The 18726-nt window shown below is 38.5% G+C and overlaps 2 protein-coding genes and 1 long non-coding RNA gene across 6 annotated transcripts in view; 1 reads left to right on the plus strand and 2 right to left on the minus strand.

The window, feature by feature from the left end:
* Nucleotides 1-7925, plus strand: part of ECM2 (extracellular matrix protein 2) — a 36773-nt gene extending 28848 nt beyond the window's left edge. For 3 of the 4 annotated variants that reach the window (XM_067744932.1, XM_067744933.1, XM_067744934.1), the window contains exons 8-10: nt 1300-1439; nt 2790-3116; nt 6721-7925. In XM_067744932.1, coding sequence (XP_067601033.1) covers nt 1300-1439; nt 2790-3116; nt 6721-6889 — 636 coding nt within the window. In that variant the 3' untranslated portion in view covers nt 6890-7925. The remainder of the gene's footprint in view (nt 1-1299; nt 1440-2789; nt 3117-6720) is intronic. The other variant, XM_067744935.1, reaches the window with a different exon arrangement.
* CENPP (centromere protein P) overlaps nt 1-18726 on the minus strand; it is a 223143-nt gene that overhangs the window by 74267 nt on the left and 130150 nt on the right. The window lies entirely within an intron of this gene.
* The window catches only part of LOC137228053 (uncharacterized), a 32693-nt gene that overhangs the window by 9260 nt on the left and 4707 nt on the right, over nt 1-18726 (minus strand). The window contains exon 2 of the long non-coding RNA XR_010945123.1: nt 16724-16848. This is a non-coding gene — a long non-coding RNA (uncharacterized lncRNA). The remainder of the gene's footprint in view (nt 1-16723; nt 16849-18726) is intronic.

Consider the following 18726-nt stretch of genomic DNA (forward strand, 5'->3'; position numbering starts at 1 on the left):
TTGTAAAGATTGAGGTTCTATAACCTGGCTTTACCTCAGAATCACTTGGATTCTAAAGAAATACAGATTCCTGGACCTATCCCAGACATGCTAAATCAGGTTCTTTGGAGAATGGGGTCAACAATTTATATTTAAAAAATTAAAATTTTAAATAGATAATGCATGCACACAGTAAAACACACACACAACACTTGAATAGTGCAAAAGAGCAATGTGTCTGTATTCCACCTCTGACCCTCTCATCCCTGGTTTCTCTTTTCAAAGACCCTCTTGCTAGCTTCTTGGGAGGTGCTGCCCATGCAAGTACATGTACTGTGAATCCTTCCAATGCACTGCTTCACAGCTGCAGTTTCAACGTATAAATGAGTGTGCTCTGATTTAGGTTGGAATTTAAACTTTAAAAAGCTCATGAGTGATTCTAACATACAATCAAGTTTAGGAACCACTGATCTAGTTCACCCCTAAATATGTATGAAGGTAAAAGCAAAAAGCTAAAAATCACTTTACTCACTTCCAACAATACCAAAATTAAATGACAAAGAGGGGGAAATTACTACAACAGGAATAGAAAGTTGCTCTGAATATATATACCAATTGTACTTCTGAATTCCAACAAGATCCCTGAGTGAAAAATTCCTTGTAATGCCGAATGAATTTAACTTGAAGGCAGCTAGCTGTTGAAAACTTACTAATGGTTCTAGCAAACTTCACCCTGATGTTAAATGAAGGCTCTTAATTAACTGTTAATTAAAGTAATTATAATACAAACAAATCTAAAAAATGTGAGCCTAAAAAAATTACAGACAGCATGGACTGGTAGGAAGCAGGCTGACCTAAGCTGGGGCCAGCCAGCATGAGTTTCCTTCATGTATTAGCTGTGTAACCTTGCAAACATCTTGCCATCTCTCCAGGCCTGAGTTTCTCTACTGCTAAATGGTGATAATTTCTACTTATTTCCTACTTTCTAGGATCTTGAAGCCCAAATGAAATAATTTATGTGAATAAGTTTTGTAAATTAGAAAGCTTTATACAATTATTATGGTATGCTATATCATATATCATTTTATGGTTAAAAAATAATTAAATAAAATTCATTTATTCCATAACCATGACAGACAGTACATTTTATTTTACTAGTTAGAAAATCTGACAACTTAAAAATATAAACTCATTTTGAAGTGCTGCAAGCCTCTTTAGCTAACACTAGTGACAACAGTCTATAACCTGATTTTAATTCTGTGAGATTGAATATATTTATCAACTAATATGAAAAAAATAAGTCTCTTCTCTTAATTATAGGAATTATACCTAGAAAATAACCAAATTGAAGAAATAACTGAAATTTCTTTTAATCATACCAGAAAGATCAATGTCATTGTACTACGTTATAATAAAATTGAAGAAAATAGAATTGCTTCTTTAGCCTGGATAAATCAAGAGTAAGTACATGCTACAATCTGACTTTCTTAGATGATTTCTTTCCTTTGCCATTATTAAACAGGGTATGAACATGGGCAAGTGAGGGAGGTGACAGCATTCTTTCTTAGTGAACCTCCCCCTACATAAAACTTGGCTATTTGCACAGACTTCAAACCACTCATGATATGACTGATGTTAGGATGGCCATGGTCACTGCTGCTGGGGACACCCTACAGTGTGCAAGTGCTAAGCCCAAGCAGTGTGACCTTAGGTCTGATCACTGTTCTGCTCTCTGCTGACCTCACAGGCAGTCATGAAGTTTAAGTGAGATAATCCCATAGTGAGGAAAGAAGCTGCCCTCCTCCCGCCTTCTCCCTCACCATTAGGTGGAAGCACCAGCATTCACTCTTCTATACCACACTGTCTTCACTCCTTCAAACTATTTCTCTATTTCAAGTGCTACAAAACAGACTAAAGAATGCCTGACCCAACAGCAGAAGCAAAAAGCAGAGCCCATCTTCCTGGAGAGGAATCAGTGGCCCCAGGCTGTAGCCTCAGTGAAGGGCAAAGTGTGGAGGCCTTGCTCATCAGGAAGGAGAGGATTAGCTACACAGGGAAGCAGCGTCAGGCCCTGGCAGCAGCTGCATCAGAGCAAATCTGGAGTCATGTGGTGAGGGAATGAGGGATCTGAGTGGCACCATGGGGACAGGCATCTTTCAGAAGCAGGAGAGAGATGAAAAGAGGCCTTGAGGGCCAATTAGGTTCAGCAGGATGTGGCAGTGGCAGGGCAACTGAGTCTTCATCAGGTGAAAAGTCTTCATGGGGTGGGCAGAAGCCGCAGGTAAGGCTCTGAAAAAAGCCAGATAGTTTACCACATTTCCCAGATCTTCTGGCTTATTAACAACCTTTTCTAGATGCCTCATTCTCACCCCAAGTCCCAGATCCCAGGTCATCAGATCAAATGTGGAACAAGAATGCAAAAACCCCTCAACACTGCTACTTTCTTGCTGGAACCAGAGATGATTTTACGGTTTGATGTCAGCTTGGACTCTGGACTTCATTTCTGATACAAGTTTGACCTTAGAGATATTTGGGGGACCTCTTTGGGTCTCAGCATTACCCCTGGGATATGAGTTTTTCTCTCTGAACTCTGGTGCTCCTCTATTAGAGAAGAACTCAAGCAGCTGTGTGGTACCCGGGTAAGAGCACTAGCCTTGCAGCCAGACCACCATACAGCCACACTTGCACTGGGAATCATTACAGCACACTAAGTACTGGCAGGAAAATGGACAAGCATCTTGACTGGCTTGTCAAAACTTAGAGCTTACAGTCACTGCCCTGAAGTCCCCACTCTGTTTACTCTTTTCTAGAAATCTAGAATCAATTGACCTCTCCTACAACAAGCTCTACCACGTCCCCTCCTATCTACCCAAGTCGCTGCTGCACCTTGTGCTCATCGGCAACCAGATAGAGCGCATCCCTGGCTTTGTGTTTGGTCACATGGAACCAGGCCTGGAATACCTGTACCTGTCATTTAATAAACTTGTGGATGATGGCATAGACCAAGTTTCCTTCTATGGGGCTTATCATTCTCTGCGAGAGCTGTTTCTGGATCATAATGAATTAAAATCTATACCACCAGGGGTACCAGAAATGAAAGCACTACATTTTCTGAGATTGAACAACAACAAGATACGGTAAATTCTGGCCTTTTCAAGTATCCATTTAAATTGTCATGGGTGACAAAATATAGGATTAAACAACAATGACATGATGTCTGGAATTTACTTTAAAGAAAAAAAGTGACAAGAGGTTGCATTAAACAAGATTGGCAAATGTTAATGATTGTTGAAGCTGGATGATAATAGGTATGTAAGGATTCACTATAGTGTTTTTTCTACTTTTCTATGTATGCAAACTTCCATAGTAAAAAAATGTAAAAATAGAGTATGATTATATAATACCTAGAACCTTAGAGGCATGTTCAAGTGAGGCTTCAATGCAGTAGACTATGGTGCTAATCCCACCTCCATATGTAATTTCAAACACTGTAATCTGTAGAACACAAAACCTAAGTATATGCTAAAATTAAAATTGCTTCTATCAAGATTTTTCTGAAGACAAAATTCTGAATAAATTTATTGAGACTCAGCTCCCTCACTTCTGAGGATACATTTTTCTGTGTGTGTTCTGTCTGCTGACAGAGTCATCACTCCTGCCTAGAAAGTATGAATGTCTCAAGAATTAATCTGGAACGCTTTGTTAGTGCAGCCAACGAGGGAGGCAGATCCCAGAGCTCTGTGGGCCTGTCCTTGGAGATTATATCCCTTACTCTTTTACCTGTCTCTACATTTCCAAACACAAACTCCTGAAAAATAAAACAAAGAAAGAGTCAAAAGTTTATAGGGGAAGAGGTGGGGATGGGAGAGGCTTTAAAGATTCAGAGTCAAAATTTTTGGGCCAAAATAATTCCTAGGTCATGCTTATATGCTTCCTATTGCATTGCATCAGGAGGCATACAATATCTGTTCCATTCTGGTGGGATTTAGGCAGTCACGGCCTGATATCTCCATTATAACCTTTCTCCTCCACCACTGAACCAATGGTTTTTTCACTCACAGATGCTTATTGCTTGCATCTGTTATTTCCTTAGGGGTAATAAAATGGTGAATTTCTATTTTTGTCATCCTTTCCACATTTTATAGCTGGACTTCCTCTGTAAATAATATTCTCTTTTCAATTAGGGCAACTTTGTTACTCTGAAAGGTAGGCTCAGTTCTTTTCTTTAAACTGCCTAGCAGAGTAAGAAGTTGGTTACATATTTGTAACTGTGTGAGGTGATGGATGTTACCTAAACTTACAGTGGTGATCATTTCAACCACATACACATACATCAAATCATTACGTTGTACACTTTAAACTAATACAATGTTATGCCAATCTTTATAAAACTGGAAAAAATTATATATATGCATTAAACATGAAGGAAAAGGACTATAAAATATATTAAAATTTTAACAGTGGCTGTCTCAGGATAAAAAAGAAATTGGTGCCTAAATATTTTTGCTTTATTAATTTGTTTTTGGCTTCCTCTCTTTCTCTGGAGAATCAGTATGAACTTATGGCTTTATATATTAAGAATGTTTCAATCAACTGCAATCATTGTTCTTAAACTGTCCCATCTTTGGCCAATGGTAGCCCTTCGAGTTGGTTCCTGTGTCCTTGGATAGGCCTCTGTAGATCTTGAATGGCTCACTTTTATATTCCCCACTACAGCCCGATGCCAGCCTTCTTCCAAAGAGCCCTAGCTCCTCTCACTGGGGAATCGTGTTCAGAGGCCCCAATCTGGGCACCAGGCATCTTCCTTTCAAATGTGTTGTTACTGTTTCAAGGCCTTTCAGTGGACTGCCAGAAATATGTATTTTGTGAAGAAAAAAAATGAGTTCATACTGATATTTCCAAGTCAAATTTAATGTTATAGAGAAGTCCTTCTGTTTTAAACTTGCTTATCTTACACTGAAAATCTAGGTTCCCAACAATAACTTATATTTACTATAAACAATAGTTTCAAAATGATAATACCATTATTACAACTAACAACAAAAGTATTTAATTAAGTTTTTATGTTTTTAGTAGTTCTACTTGTCCTAAGAATATGTTCCATGAAGGATGTATAGCTTAAATACAGAAGTTTTCTCTGTAACAATAGGTCAACAACTTAATATTCAGATAGGTCTTTAATTTGCTTTGGTTTTTAGGAATTGCTACATTCTATATAATATTTTTTATATGCCTGTCCCTTATACCATACTCCACCCTTTCCCATAGGTTAAGTTTTTTAAAATTTATTTTTGGCTGCACTGGGTCTTCATTGCTGTGCACGGGCTTTCTCTAGTTGCGGTGAGCGGGGGCTACTCTTTGTTGCAGTGCGCAGGCTTCTCATTGCAGTGGCTTTTCTTGTTGCGGAGCATGGGCTCTAGGCGCTTGGGCTTCAGTAGTTGTGGCATGCAGGCTCTAAAGCACAGGCTCAGCAGTTGTGGCGCACGGGCTTAGTTGCTCCGCGGCATGTGGGATCTTCCTGGACCAGGGCTTGAACCCATGTCCCCTGCATTAGCTGGTGGATTCTTAACCACTGCGCCACCAGGGAAGCCCCTAAACTTTTAAATTAATTTCCCATTGATGATCCCAGTGTTATTTTTTTAAAATATAAGCATACATACATGCATTCATATTCCCCACTGTCTCTCACAATTATTATACAAATTATTACACCAAACGATTATTAATTTTTTCTCTCTGGAAAGAGTGTATATTTTTCTGTTCTTCACTTTTAAAAATTGTCAGTATATCCTGGATAGCACTCCGTATAAGTATGTAGAGAATTTCCTCAGTCCTTTTTACAGTTGAATAGTATTCCACTATATGGACATTTTATTCAACCAGTTCCTTATTGATAGACATTTGATTGTTTCCATTTTTTTAAACTATAAATAATGCCACAACGTACAACTCTGTTCAAATGTAATTTTGTATTTTTCCAATCTAACTTTGGGATAGATCCCTAGAAGTGGGATTGCTGAGTGAAAGGTATAAAATACACGTGTAATTTTGCTAGATACTGCCAAATTCCTATCCGTGGGGCTGTACTGTTTTGAATTTCCTTCAGTGATGTTTGATCCTATAGAGCCTCATCATCAGAACATGTTAATGAACTTTTGGATTTTTCTGGGAGGGCGTTGGGCAAATCTGGTGAGAGTGGTATGCCAGTATCATTTCAATTTACATCTTTCTTATCATGAATGAAATTAAGCATCATGTTTACATGCCATTTCATTTTCTCTTCTGTAAACTGGTTACCCAGGTATCTTTTTTTTTCTTCTCATTTCCCTCTCCTCCTAGGTTTTTAGGTCTTTGTATATTAGCCCTTTATCAGTAATATAAGTTGCAAATACCTTCTCCTAGTTTGTGATTTGTCTTTTAACTTTGCATTAAAAAAAAAAACAAACCTGTAGTCAATTTATTAATCTTTTCTTTTAGTGCATCTGGTTTTTGAGTCACACATAGGAAGATTTTTCCCCCACTCCCAGGGTATGACCATGTTTTATTCTACTATTCTATGGCTTCATTTTTTCACATGTAGATCTTTGACATATTTGAAATTTTTTCAGGTGTATAAGAAAAGGATCCAATTTTATTTTAAAAACAAAAGAGATTTAAAACAAATGTAAAATTTAACTCCTAAATTATGAAGGCAGAATATTACTTGGATCATTTATGACTTGCATGTCTATTTTTCCTTAGGAATATTCTTCCAGAACAAATTTGCAATTCTGAAGAAGATGGTGATTCAACCCTGGAACATCTTCATCTTGAAAACAACTATATTAAAACAAGAGAAATATCACCCTACGCATTTTCATGCATAAGATCATATTCAAGTGTCGTTCTTAAACCACAAAATATCAAGTAATTCCATGTTTTTCTTTGTCATTTGTAAATTATACTCACATATCTGTTTCAGTAGCATCTTTCATCAATAAGAGAGATATAATGTCATGTTATACTTAGTATCATTATGCTAGCCAACCTGATTCGCTAATGCACATAAGAACAACCAAAGACATATCTACAAGGTTTAGTCTTCTAGCAGTTTTAGTGAAGGTTTCAGTTTTACACTCTAGAAAGAGGCCATCTCATTGCACAGTTTTCTCATGAGAATAGGATGTTGTGTGCTACTGAACTAGACTGGAAGAATCTGGAACAAAATAAGCATGTCCTTTACAACAGATCTTAGTATTGCTATTAGCTAAGAACTCCCTAAGTCCTTTTAAAAATTATGTATATTATGGTTCAAGACCAAGAAGTTGATAACAGGAAAAAATAATAGGTAGAATTTATGAACTAGTGTTCTGTTTATTATCCTACTGTTAAAGCAATAATTTATTAATTTTCTATAAGACCCTATGATACAATTACTGGTATAAATAAACTTAATTATTGTCTTAGCTTTAGTTCCTTTTATTAATTATACGTGTGGAATTGAAACACTACTATAAAGTTAATTTCCTGGTTTTGAGAATTGTACTATGGCTAAGTATGTGGTTATTAACATTAGGGGAAGCTGGGAGAAGTGTATATGTGAATTCTATATGATTTTTGTAATTTTTCTGTAAGTCTAAAATTTCTCTGTAAGTCTAAAAAGTTTAACAGTATTTTAAGATCACCCTCATTATTCTTTGCTCAAGATCAAAAGATTTTATGGGAAGCAGTGGAGTTTGCTTAAAATATATGTTAATTTTCCTTGACTAAACCTTGTAAATGTAAACCTAATGCATAAATTTAAAAAAATTTTTGCTCCTCTGGTCATTGTTAGTACCTCTTTTCTTTGCCCTAATTTGCTCAAATGTATCCTTTTACTCAGTTCAATTTAACATAAAGCTATTAGTATTCACTATGTACTAGACCCTAACAAAACCATATAATATATTAAAATTTTCATTATATAATGATCTTTTATCTTTATTTCTAAAGTAATTTGTAAAAGACACATACAGAAACCACGTTGACTTTTCTTGTTACTCTCAGTTTTGTACCTTGAAAAAACACCAGATTAGGAACTTAAGTTCTAGTCTTGGCCCCCTTGGGCAGGTTACTCTAATTTTTCAAACTTCAGTTATTCAATCTTTTAATAGTTCTCTCACCATCCTCAGAACCTTCCAGCCCCAATTCACAGGGTCATTATGAGAACCAGAGAATAAAAAGCATCTAGGAAGTGTGGTATGCACGGTGAGTATACTTATAATTGCCAACATTTCATATAAAATTGACAGCAACCAGCATATTCAACCAAAGTTGATTATTATCTGGACAGCTTTCAAAATGTGTAAGTTTGATTTATCCCATTTAAGCTAATGTTATTTCTAAGCCCCTTTTCTTAATATCTAGGTTTTTGAGATTACAAAATGAACAAGAATAATAATATGATACAAACTGTTAGAATCAAGGGTCAAAGGCTTAAGCCAAGTTGCTAAGAAGAGAAATAAAATCCTATGGAACAAAAGTTGAGATTTATAACTAGTTTAGGAATGTAGAAGCATTGCTAATTTAAACTGGCCAAGTTGAATGTAAGAGACAGATGAAAACAAGAAGATATGGTTATTCATTTAATCAACAAGAACCCTTGTGCAATGCTTCTTGCTGTGTGAATATAAACGCATTGACATAAGTGGTTAAAGGCAACCTAAACAGTAAACAAAATTAGTGTCAGAGGGGACCCAAACTGAATAAGGTGAGTCAAAAGAATTAGCATCCTGGACAACACAGACGAATACTGAAACACTCCAGCATTCATTTCTCATTCTGACTTTAATCAGATGTGTCCCAGGTGCTGTTCTACAGAGACAGGGATGAATAGATCAGATGAGGTCCCTGCTCTCTGGCAATGCATACTGCGTTAGGGGCAATAAGCAGGAAATCAAATAGACAATCAAATCAACAGGCCAAGTGTAATGAAGTCAGCAGAACAGGGTGGTGATGCAATGAAGCATGCTGAGTTCCTGAGGCCCCTCTGCCTGGGCCTGGGGGTACTCCCAGATCGTGGGTTTCTAGAGTGTGCGAACAGCACAAATTGTAGTAAGACACAGCAATCCCTGGAAGCCTTGGAGTAACACCAGGCCCAGGAACACACTGAGACCCTATTGTGCACTCAGGGACACCCTGTTGGGAGCAGAATCTCTAGAAAGGCTAAAAATCAGAATGACTGATGAAAGCTTTGTTTTTAAGTTGTAAGATGCTTTTATTTCTGATTTTATAATTTAAAATATAAAATATGTCTAGCATTGAACTTGTTTGCTTTGAAACTTCATCATACTCTGGATAGAAGCTTTAATTCCATTTTTAAAAATGTGATAAATGTCCATATAGCAAACATTGTTCATGATATATAATGTTTAAAATAAAGAGGTGTTCTGTTTGGCTTCAGAAATATGCTGTAATTACTAATACATATGTACACTAAGGAAATCCTGGCCCAGCTATGGTCTGAAAATATTAATCGTGTGTCATCTTTGCACATAAGTACGAGGAGTACTAACTAACTTTTCAATTTTGAGATTTGGCTTATTGTAGATTAAAATAGCTCAAAAAGCACTAAAGATAAGATGTGGTTAAAGAAACATATAGCCTAGAATCATAAGGAAATAATTACACCAGGAATCAGGACACCTGGGTGCCCATCTTGGTCTCCAATAATTATGTAGTCATTTTATTTTTCTGAGATCACTTGATTCAATTATAAAATAGCATGCTGTGTGACTATAAATGCATTGATGAACACATCAGTGGTTTTCAAGCATGGCTCATTAGGAGTTCATGGTGCCCTGGGGTGGAAGTGTCCCTAAAGAGGAAGTACACAGACTCTCTTCAGACAAAACTGCTTTGCTACCATCAGGAAGGGTTAGCTGCCACTGTTCCTGCCTGCCTCCCTAACCACCCTTATTTCTTGAAACCAGTAGACAAGGTACTATATAAATGACACATCAAGTTTTAAGAATCATAAGGAATATTCAGCCAAAGTCCCTGGTCCTTATCCTCTGCTCAGCTCCTCCCACACTTTCAGAGAACTTCGCTGGAGAGCTCTGGTCTGAAGAAACGCTTCTCAGGTATGCAGATTACAGCTGCCTGGACACAGCCAACCTCTGAGTATGCCAGGGCAAGGAAGTTTAGTAGATGTGTCTGTTCCTTTGGAGCTCCTAGGGTGGGATCAGCCCTGAGCACTTCTGCCACAACCAAAGACTACTGACCTCCAACCTGAAACACCCTGAAAGGCAGTCAGCATGAGTACGTGTTCTGTAGGACAGGTACAACATGGCACAGTGCTGTAGCGTGCACAGACTGGGCTCACATCCTTGTCTCTGTCAGACTGTGTCACTCCCTATGGAGAAGGCAGGTCAGGATGACCCCAGCATCCTGAGGGTGAGTGTGTGGCGCTTGGGAATGACAGGGAGTAGGTGGCTGAGTCTGGACTTAACATGCATCTTCTGAATGAAGACCACAAAGTGGAAAGTCTGGACACCTGAGAGTGCGTATGGCACACCTCTAAATCTGAGGGTGCAGCGCACCTGGTTTGGCAGGTGCTGCCAACAGGAGCGAGAAGATACAACAATCTCTCCTTGGGCTTGTATTGTCAAATGACTCTACACACATCCCTTAGGAGTCAGGCTTGTGAGGTTAAAGTTAACTACTCTTAGGGATGACTGCTTTTATTAACATGGAAAACACCACCCACTACACTAGTTGAAATCTGCTCCTGGTCTGCATGGACACCACTAAGAGCAGTGAGGATGACACCCCATTCACACAGAAGAATGTGATTATTCCAATAACTGTTCAAACTATGTAGTATAAACCTTTAAATTCATTGGGAAGTGTTAATAAATTATAATGCTTGTTTCAAGATAATTTTAGATTTGGTAAGTATGTGGAAATTTAAGCCACAGATGATGGGTATATAGCTAAAGGATAAAATCCCAAATTTTTACTGGTGCCACACATTATGTTAAGCATAATGCTGTGTGCTATAGGCAAAAATGGCTTCCCTGACAAATTTAAATCAGGAGTAATAAAGGAAGCCTGTGGTATATACGATACGGGAAATAACGAGCACTGAGTTTGGAGAAGAAAAGATCAACAGGCTTGAGCTGGGCCTTGAAATAGGATTTGAATCAGTTGAGGGGGAAGGAATGACTGACTAAAAGAGGCATGAGCCAAGCATAGTTGAGGTTCACCAGTGGAGGAAAGATTATACAGGAAATAAGAGGCCTGGGATGGCTTGGAAGGCCAGCAAGAAGAGACCAGACTTACTGTGATGAGAAATGTAGTGCACCACCAAAAAACTCTGAAGGGAGGACTATGTCATGAAAGCAATGGTTTCAGGAAGGAAAAAGAGCCACCACTGAAATAATCTAGAAACAGAATAAGTGGGACCCACACAGCACAGGTGACAGGAAGAAGAAGCAGGAACAGGAATAGGTATGACAGAGAGTTTGAAAGAAAAAAATATCTACATTCTCATCGTGGAGATTAAGTCTGAGGGCAAGTTTGCCATAATTAGTGACCACCTGTGGTCTTCTGAGGGACTCAATCTCAGAAGGACATTATGAGCCATGAATAACTGAGAATATATTAAAAATAAAATGAACTGATTAAGTGTAAAAAGAAAGAAAGAGAATAAAAGAAAAGAAAAGAGAAGAACTATTAGTGGATAGTGATCTACCATGTAAGGGACACACACAAAGAGAAAAGGAGACAAAAAGGAGAACTGCTCTGAGTCTCACTGATACTGCTGAGAAGCTGTAAGAAAGGGACAGTTTGGGTGAGAATATGCTGAAGTTGGGTGGGGGGGGGTGGTCACCATGGAATTCAGGCAGGAGGGTGGGAATGCACTCAGCTGGAGTGGAATCCAAAGGAAAGGATAGACATTGAGGGGCAGGTGAAGAGAAGGGCAGGGGAGCGGAACCCTAATGAGCACCGACTTCCAATTTGAAGGGGAGCAAGTACACCATAAGTCTCCATCTGACTTGAGCCATATGATCTGATCTCAAGGAGCTTCCAAGGCACAAGACAAGCTGTGCCTAGAAGCCCAGCTCCCTGGGAAGTGACCCCTCCCTTCGGCACTCGGCATCTGTTCCACCAACCTCATGAAAGACAGATCTGGTATTATGAGTTAGGTCTGCATTGATTATTTCTTTGCATGTGGGGTGTTGTACGGTAGATGGGTAGGAGGTGTATCTTGTTTTCCCCAAAAGATTGTAAAACTTAGAAGAAGAGAGACAATTCATTTCTTGGATCCCTGCATTCTGTGTACAAAGTAGGTACTAAAATGACTGTTGATTCCTCAGTCTAAACAATCAGCTCATGAGTTGTCCAAAGTTGATCTTAATACTACTCCTAAACAAAACAAAAAGAAATCTGCAAAATTTAAGGATTTTTAAAGGAAAAGCAATAAATATTTATAAAGGGTCATAAAATTAATAAGGAATAATTTCTAATTAATATTTCCTGACATGGACATTAGAAGACACAGAGTATATTTTATAAAAAATTAAGTCATGCTTTGACAACTGGTAATACTTAGTAATCAACTGATTGTTCTCCATAACAGCAACTTTGACAATGTTTTCCAAAGCCATCATTTAAACATGAATTACTAGGTTCATAGATGCTGACATAAAAGAATGAAATACTTATGTTCTGCTGTTTAAGTGAAACCTCAAAGGGCTGGGTAAAACCCTCTAGGATATCTATTCCATCTCTTTCCCTTATTTAGAAAACAGAAAGTTTCCTCATAGGAGAAGTACTTACAAATTGGTGATAAATGAATTATTCAACTGTCCATAGTTGAATTCAGACTCTCAGTCAAATTAAAATTCAAAAATATTAAAAATACTTATGGGGCTTCCCTGGTGGCGCAGTGGTTGAGAGTCCGCCTGCTGATGCAGGGGACAAGGGTTCGTGCTCCGGTCCGGGAAGATCCCACATGCCGCGGAGCGGCTGGGCCCGTGCGACATGGCTGCTGGGCCTGGGCGTCCGGAGCCTGTGCTCCGCAACGGGAGAGGCCACAACAGTGAGAGGCCCGCACACCGTAAAAAACAAACAAACAAACAAACAAACAAACAAAAAAAATACTTATGAAAACAGAAGTTTCTGGCCAGCTCTAACATATACCAGATGACTCCAGGGGCCCTTAAACCCTAGAAGTCTGTGAAACAGGTGGTCCATCTCTTGAAATGAAAAAACAAGAACGAGTATCTTGGGTCTGAACTGGAATCCTTATTAGCTGTGGGCTTGGTCAAGTTACTTAGACTCTGATTTCCAGTTTCCTTGCCCATGAAATTGAGGAGAACATCTGCCTACCAAGGCTGCTGGGAAGGTTAAATAAGGTGATGTCCATGACAGGAGCACAGGGTGGACGTCAGATGAGTGTCCATTCCTTCATGGATAGGCATTGGGAAACCAGCAGGTAGGAAGGTTCAGTGACTTGCTCAAGGCTGCCAAGTCTCATAATATGGTAGATATTAATTATTAAAGGACATTGATTCCTTAGATTGTGATATACAGTGGAAAAAGGAGTGGGCCTATTACAGCGGGCAGGAGTCAGCAAATGCTCTCTGTAGACGGCTGCACTCAAGTGGGACTCTGCAGTCATGTCAGCGTCTCTCTTGAGCTTGGCAGTCTTTGTGCTGTGTCACTGCATGCTCATATCCATCACACAGAACAGAATGAAACCAGCTTAGAACAAGGGCTAAGCAAGGGCTCAAGCCTTACCTGAGCAAGGGCTCTCTAAACACAGAGTAAAACCAGGACTCATAGAATCTAAACTACTTATTGTCATAGATATGGCAATAGTTTAGAAGCAGATTAAAAAAAAATCCTGATTATAGGAAACAAAAGTAATTCTAACTTATAAGTGTGATTCACTGTAATAATACAACACCAAAAAGGGAGAAAAACTGTATGTAAAATAGCCAAACTAGAAGAATATTTGATCAGTAAACCTGTCCTGCAGATGGATTCCTACCTCAGAGATAACCCACAAGTGGGTCTACGGGGATACAGTAAGAGTCTGCATGTAAGCCTTGGCCAGGTGCAGCATGCTCTGGGCAGATGGTTCTCCTGGGGAGTTTAAGTATTTACTATCCTTGTAAACATCAGCTCTGATTAAACCTACTCCAACAGACCCAGAGGCATTTGTGAAAGATTTTCAGAGAAACTAAAATCTACTGTAAACAGTATAGATATGTGTATATAGATATATAGATATCTATATATCTATATATCTATATATATCTATATCTATCTATCTATCTATATATAGATAGATATAGATACATTTCATCCTATATGTCTTAAACAACGCTTTGGCATATTAACGTATTACTCACATGTCGTTGCTTCAACATGCTGTACAGGAACAGTTGAAACTATAAGTCATGTTGGAATTTGGTCTGTCACACACTGTTATGTGCAAAGAGGTGAATGTTTCTAACTAGATTAATAGAGCTTAGTGATTACACAACTAAAAAATATAAAGGCATGATTTTCTTCTTTGACATTATATTTCCCTTTCTACATGAAAATGGATTAAAAAATTTACAGTCTAGCATATTTTTCCCTTTGCACAAAATGTGAAGAATGTGAATCCACATAAGGGAAAGCAGACTGCATTAAAAATAACATATGATTGCACTAAACACATATTAGTTTGGAAAAGAAAAGGAATACATCATGTTATTAGAATGTCATGGTGTGTTTCTAAGTAACAGAATCTCTGTGGTCAAATAAACTTACATTGAACTATCAGCTGATATAAGCAAATCTTTTTATAAATTGGAATCTGCTGAAGGTTCATTTGCTTTACATAAGTTGAGAATTACATTCACAATTACCAAATTTATACATGAACTGTCTGAAATGCTGACTAGTATGTGATACTCAAAATAAAGAATGTATTATAAATTGTAAATCTACTCTAGGTCAGTAGTTCTTAACTATTTGAAGGATGGACCCCTCCCTTTGAGGATATGATAGAAGCTATGATGGACCTTCTATGCAGAAAAATACACATATACAAACACTCTGCATGTATCAAAAGGCTCATAAAACCCATCCTAAATCCTCTAGGGATCCTTGTACAATAGCTAAGAATCTGTAGGTAGAGTAACACCTTAATTAACTTCAAATAAATTTTACATGTAAATATTTCACTAGAGTTAAAGATAAATCAAAGAGTTAAAATTAATTTAAGTCAAATTGCCTTATTCCCCACAACTATTTAGCATTTATTTAGCAATATTTTTATGGCCATAGAAAAGTTGAAAGAATACAGTGAACATCTACATATTCTTCACCTACATTCACCAATTAATATTTTGTCACCTTCATTTTATCTTTTTCACTCTTTCCATATCCCTGTCTATACATATATATGTATTTGTGGGGTACAGGAGCTGGACCATCTGAATGTAAGTTGCAGATATCATGTCACCCTAGTACTTCAGTATAAGTCTCCTAAGAACAAGGACATTTTCTTACATAACCATGAGACAATGATTACATTCTCTCACATTATCAAACCCCAGAAATTTAACATCGATTCAGTTTCAACATACAGTCCATATTCAGATTTTCCCAACTGTCCCAACAATGTCCTAAATTGCTGTGCGTGTGGTATGTGTATATGTGGCTCAAGATCTAATCAGAGTTCACTTGCCTTTAGTCTCCTATAATCTAGAGTAGAAATTCTCTGCCTATGTGTTTCACCCCTTCACTTTTTGAAGGGTCCAAGCCAGCTATCATGTAGAATGTCCCCTAATATGTATTTGTCTGATTGTTTCCTTACGATTAGATTTAGGTGAAACGTTTTTGCCAAGAATCCCACATAAGTGATGTCATGTACTTCCTTTTGTATCATATCAGGAGGCACAAAATGTCAGGCTGGCGTGTTATTGGTGATGCTGAGACATTGGTTAAGGTAGTGTCTTCATCTCCTTGTAATTAAGAAATATCCTGCAAGGTAAGACTTTAGGTCTGTGTGAATATCTTGCCATCCAATAACCTTTCACTTAGTGGTTTTAGCTCCCATCTTTGCCTAAATCAGTGACTATGTTGGAGGTTTCACAGTGGTGATTTTCTAACTCTGTGATTCCTTCTGTACTCATTAGTTGGCATTCCTCTACAGAAAAAGCTATGATCCTTTTGGCCCTCTTCCCTCTGTTATAAAAAGGATTTTGCATTTGATGTGCTATAATCCATTGCCATTCTTATTTGAGGTATTCAAACTATGCCTTCACCTAGCTTCTATGTTCTGTTCACAGTCCGCAGTAATCTCTGAGTGCTTTTGTGCCTGCTGGTATGATGAAATGTTTCAGGTTTACAGAATTCCTTTACAGATTCCCTGGCCCTGATCTATTACTTGACATTTTTCTCAGGGGCCTTGCTCCTTCTAATGAAAAATGGCCCTTAGAAACACAGATCTGGAAGTTAGATATGCTCACTGCTTTTAGGTCTTCTCAGTTAAAAGAGCCTGGAAATTTATTTAAAACAAAACCATTACTTGCACCCATTCCTGAAAGCAAACTGACCTTTGAGGCATTACTTAAAAATATTTGATACCTACATTTTTATTATAAATTCAACTCAATCCATTTTAAAAGACAATTTATGGCATTAATTCATCTTCAGAGCAAAACATCCAACAGGATGATGACAGGAGCTCAGCCTGCAAGTTGCAGAAGCAAGTCCTTACCAGCACAGGGTATAGAAGAATGGGAGCTGAGAGCCAGGAACCAGAAGCCCATTTGAAGAAGGTTGCTGCCATGAGCTCAGCCAATTGCTGGAACTGCACAGGAATTCAGGGCCGGTTTTGTCAAACTAGTTTTTAAGATATGGTAAATTTAGACTTTGATATAAAATTTCCTCATTTTTAAAAATACCATATGCTCCAAACAAACCATATCTGTGGGCTGAATACTGCCCATGGGTCATGATCTACTGTATAAAGTCAATTCTCATTATAAACCACAGAGCCTAGTCCACCATGAAGGATGCTTGAACATTCAAAACCACCCATAAAATCATATCAAACCCATGAATTCACTTCTTTCAGAAGTTTTTGTGAATGCCTACTATATACAACCTCTGTTATGCATAAAGAGCATACATTATTTACATCCTAGGATTTGATGGTCTAGAACATTCTTGAACTAGGTATTTGGAAGGCACATCCCCTCATTCCCTCAACGTTTCGCTGACAATCCCCCATCCCATTTTGCTTTTCTTCATGGCACTTAACACCGTTCTTTGAATAAACGGATGGACAAAATTTTCCTTGTAATTTCTACTATGAGAGACTAGTACACAATCCATTCCAATGTACTCAGAAGGTTAAGGTAAACAGGGGAGGAAGCACCAGATACCAGCTGACAAACATCATAAAACTCAATCGTCTTAGTGATACTTGAGCTCAGGAAGGTGTCTCATGTGACCACAGTCACCCCTACTCCTCACCCATTGGAGTTTTAATTTGCATGAGATGATTTCTAAGGTCCTTTCCAGTTCTCATTTGTTTGGGCTTTGACCACTGTTCTCCATTTCTACATTAGCAGAAGGTCAGGAAAGGGTCTTAAAAATTATATGCAAGCGTGGCTTAAGCAATTTATTTTTATTTTCATCATGATTGGAATATATTGGGCCATGCAAGAAATTTGTGTTGATGTTCCTTTTATGCAATCAATGTTTCTGTTCATAAAATGTCAGTAGAGCGAATATTACTTTTCTAATTTTGAAACTTATCTTGTTTAAAACATAATAATGTGCAGATTATTCATGATTCCCAAAGACACTGTTTGATATAGTAACACTAATTCTCCAGTATTTAGACCAAGGCCCAACGAGGCAAAAGCCAAACAATAAAAAACAAACATGTAGAAAAGAATTAGGTCCCCTTCATAGGACCCTTATAGGAACCAAAAAAGGAAGATTTTTTCCTCACAATACTCTAGGGAAGAGGAGGTACACTGATGTGTCTGGAATGACAACCCGCAAAGGTGTGGAGAAAAAACTCCAGTTTATATCCAAATGGTGTGTTTGTGCACGCTGGGCTATCTCTGCAGTTGTGAGGTAAAGCTTCCCACCTGCAGCTCCAAGACTGTGGGAGGGGTTTTGGGCCCTGGGCTGTACCTCTAGTCACAATGTCAGCAGAATAGGGTGAATAAGCCAGAAAGACCACCTGCATCTTGGCATTATACTCCAGGGCCCATTTCTTTCCCTAAGCCTTCTGACTAAAGAGCACAACAGCATGCTAGAGGAAGATAAGCTCAGGGCTCACAAGTGAGGAGAGGAGAGAGGCTGCAACACATCTTTAGAAAAACAATCTCACAGGAAGTGCCTCCCAGCTCTCTAGACAAGGTGGCAGAACCCTGCCTAGACGGGTGGTCACGGGGAAGATGCCATGACTGAGAGGTGAGGAGAGGCTGGTAGAATGATGTGGGAGAGGAACACTGTGTGAGCACAGGCAAAGGTAGAGAGTGGGAGGCACACATCCCACTGAGAGGAGGCGCTGCCACTCATCCCCAGCCAAGTGTTGCCATGCAAAAACAGGAGCCACCCAGTGGCAAGGCTTTACTTATCAAGAGAAGTTGAAACTTCATAATTATTTTTTTTTTTTTTTTTTTTTTGCGGTACGCGGGCCTCTCACTGTTGTGGCCTCTCCCGTTGCGGAGCACAGGCTCCGGACGTGCAGGCTCTGCG

This window comes from Pseudorca crassidens, chromosome 7 (assembly GCF_039906515.1).
Source record: "Pseudorca crassidens isolate mPseCra1 chromosome 7, mPseCra1.hap1, whole genome shotgun sequence".
Lineage (NCBI taxonomy): Eukaryota > Metazoa > Chordata > Mammalia > Artiodactyla > Delphinidae > Pseudorca > Pseudorca crassidens.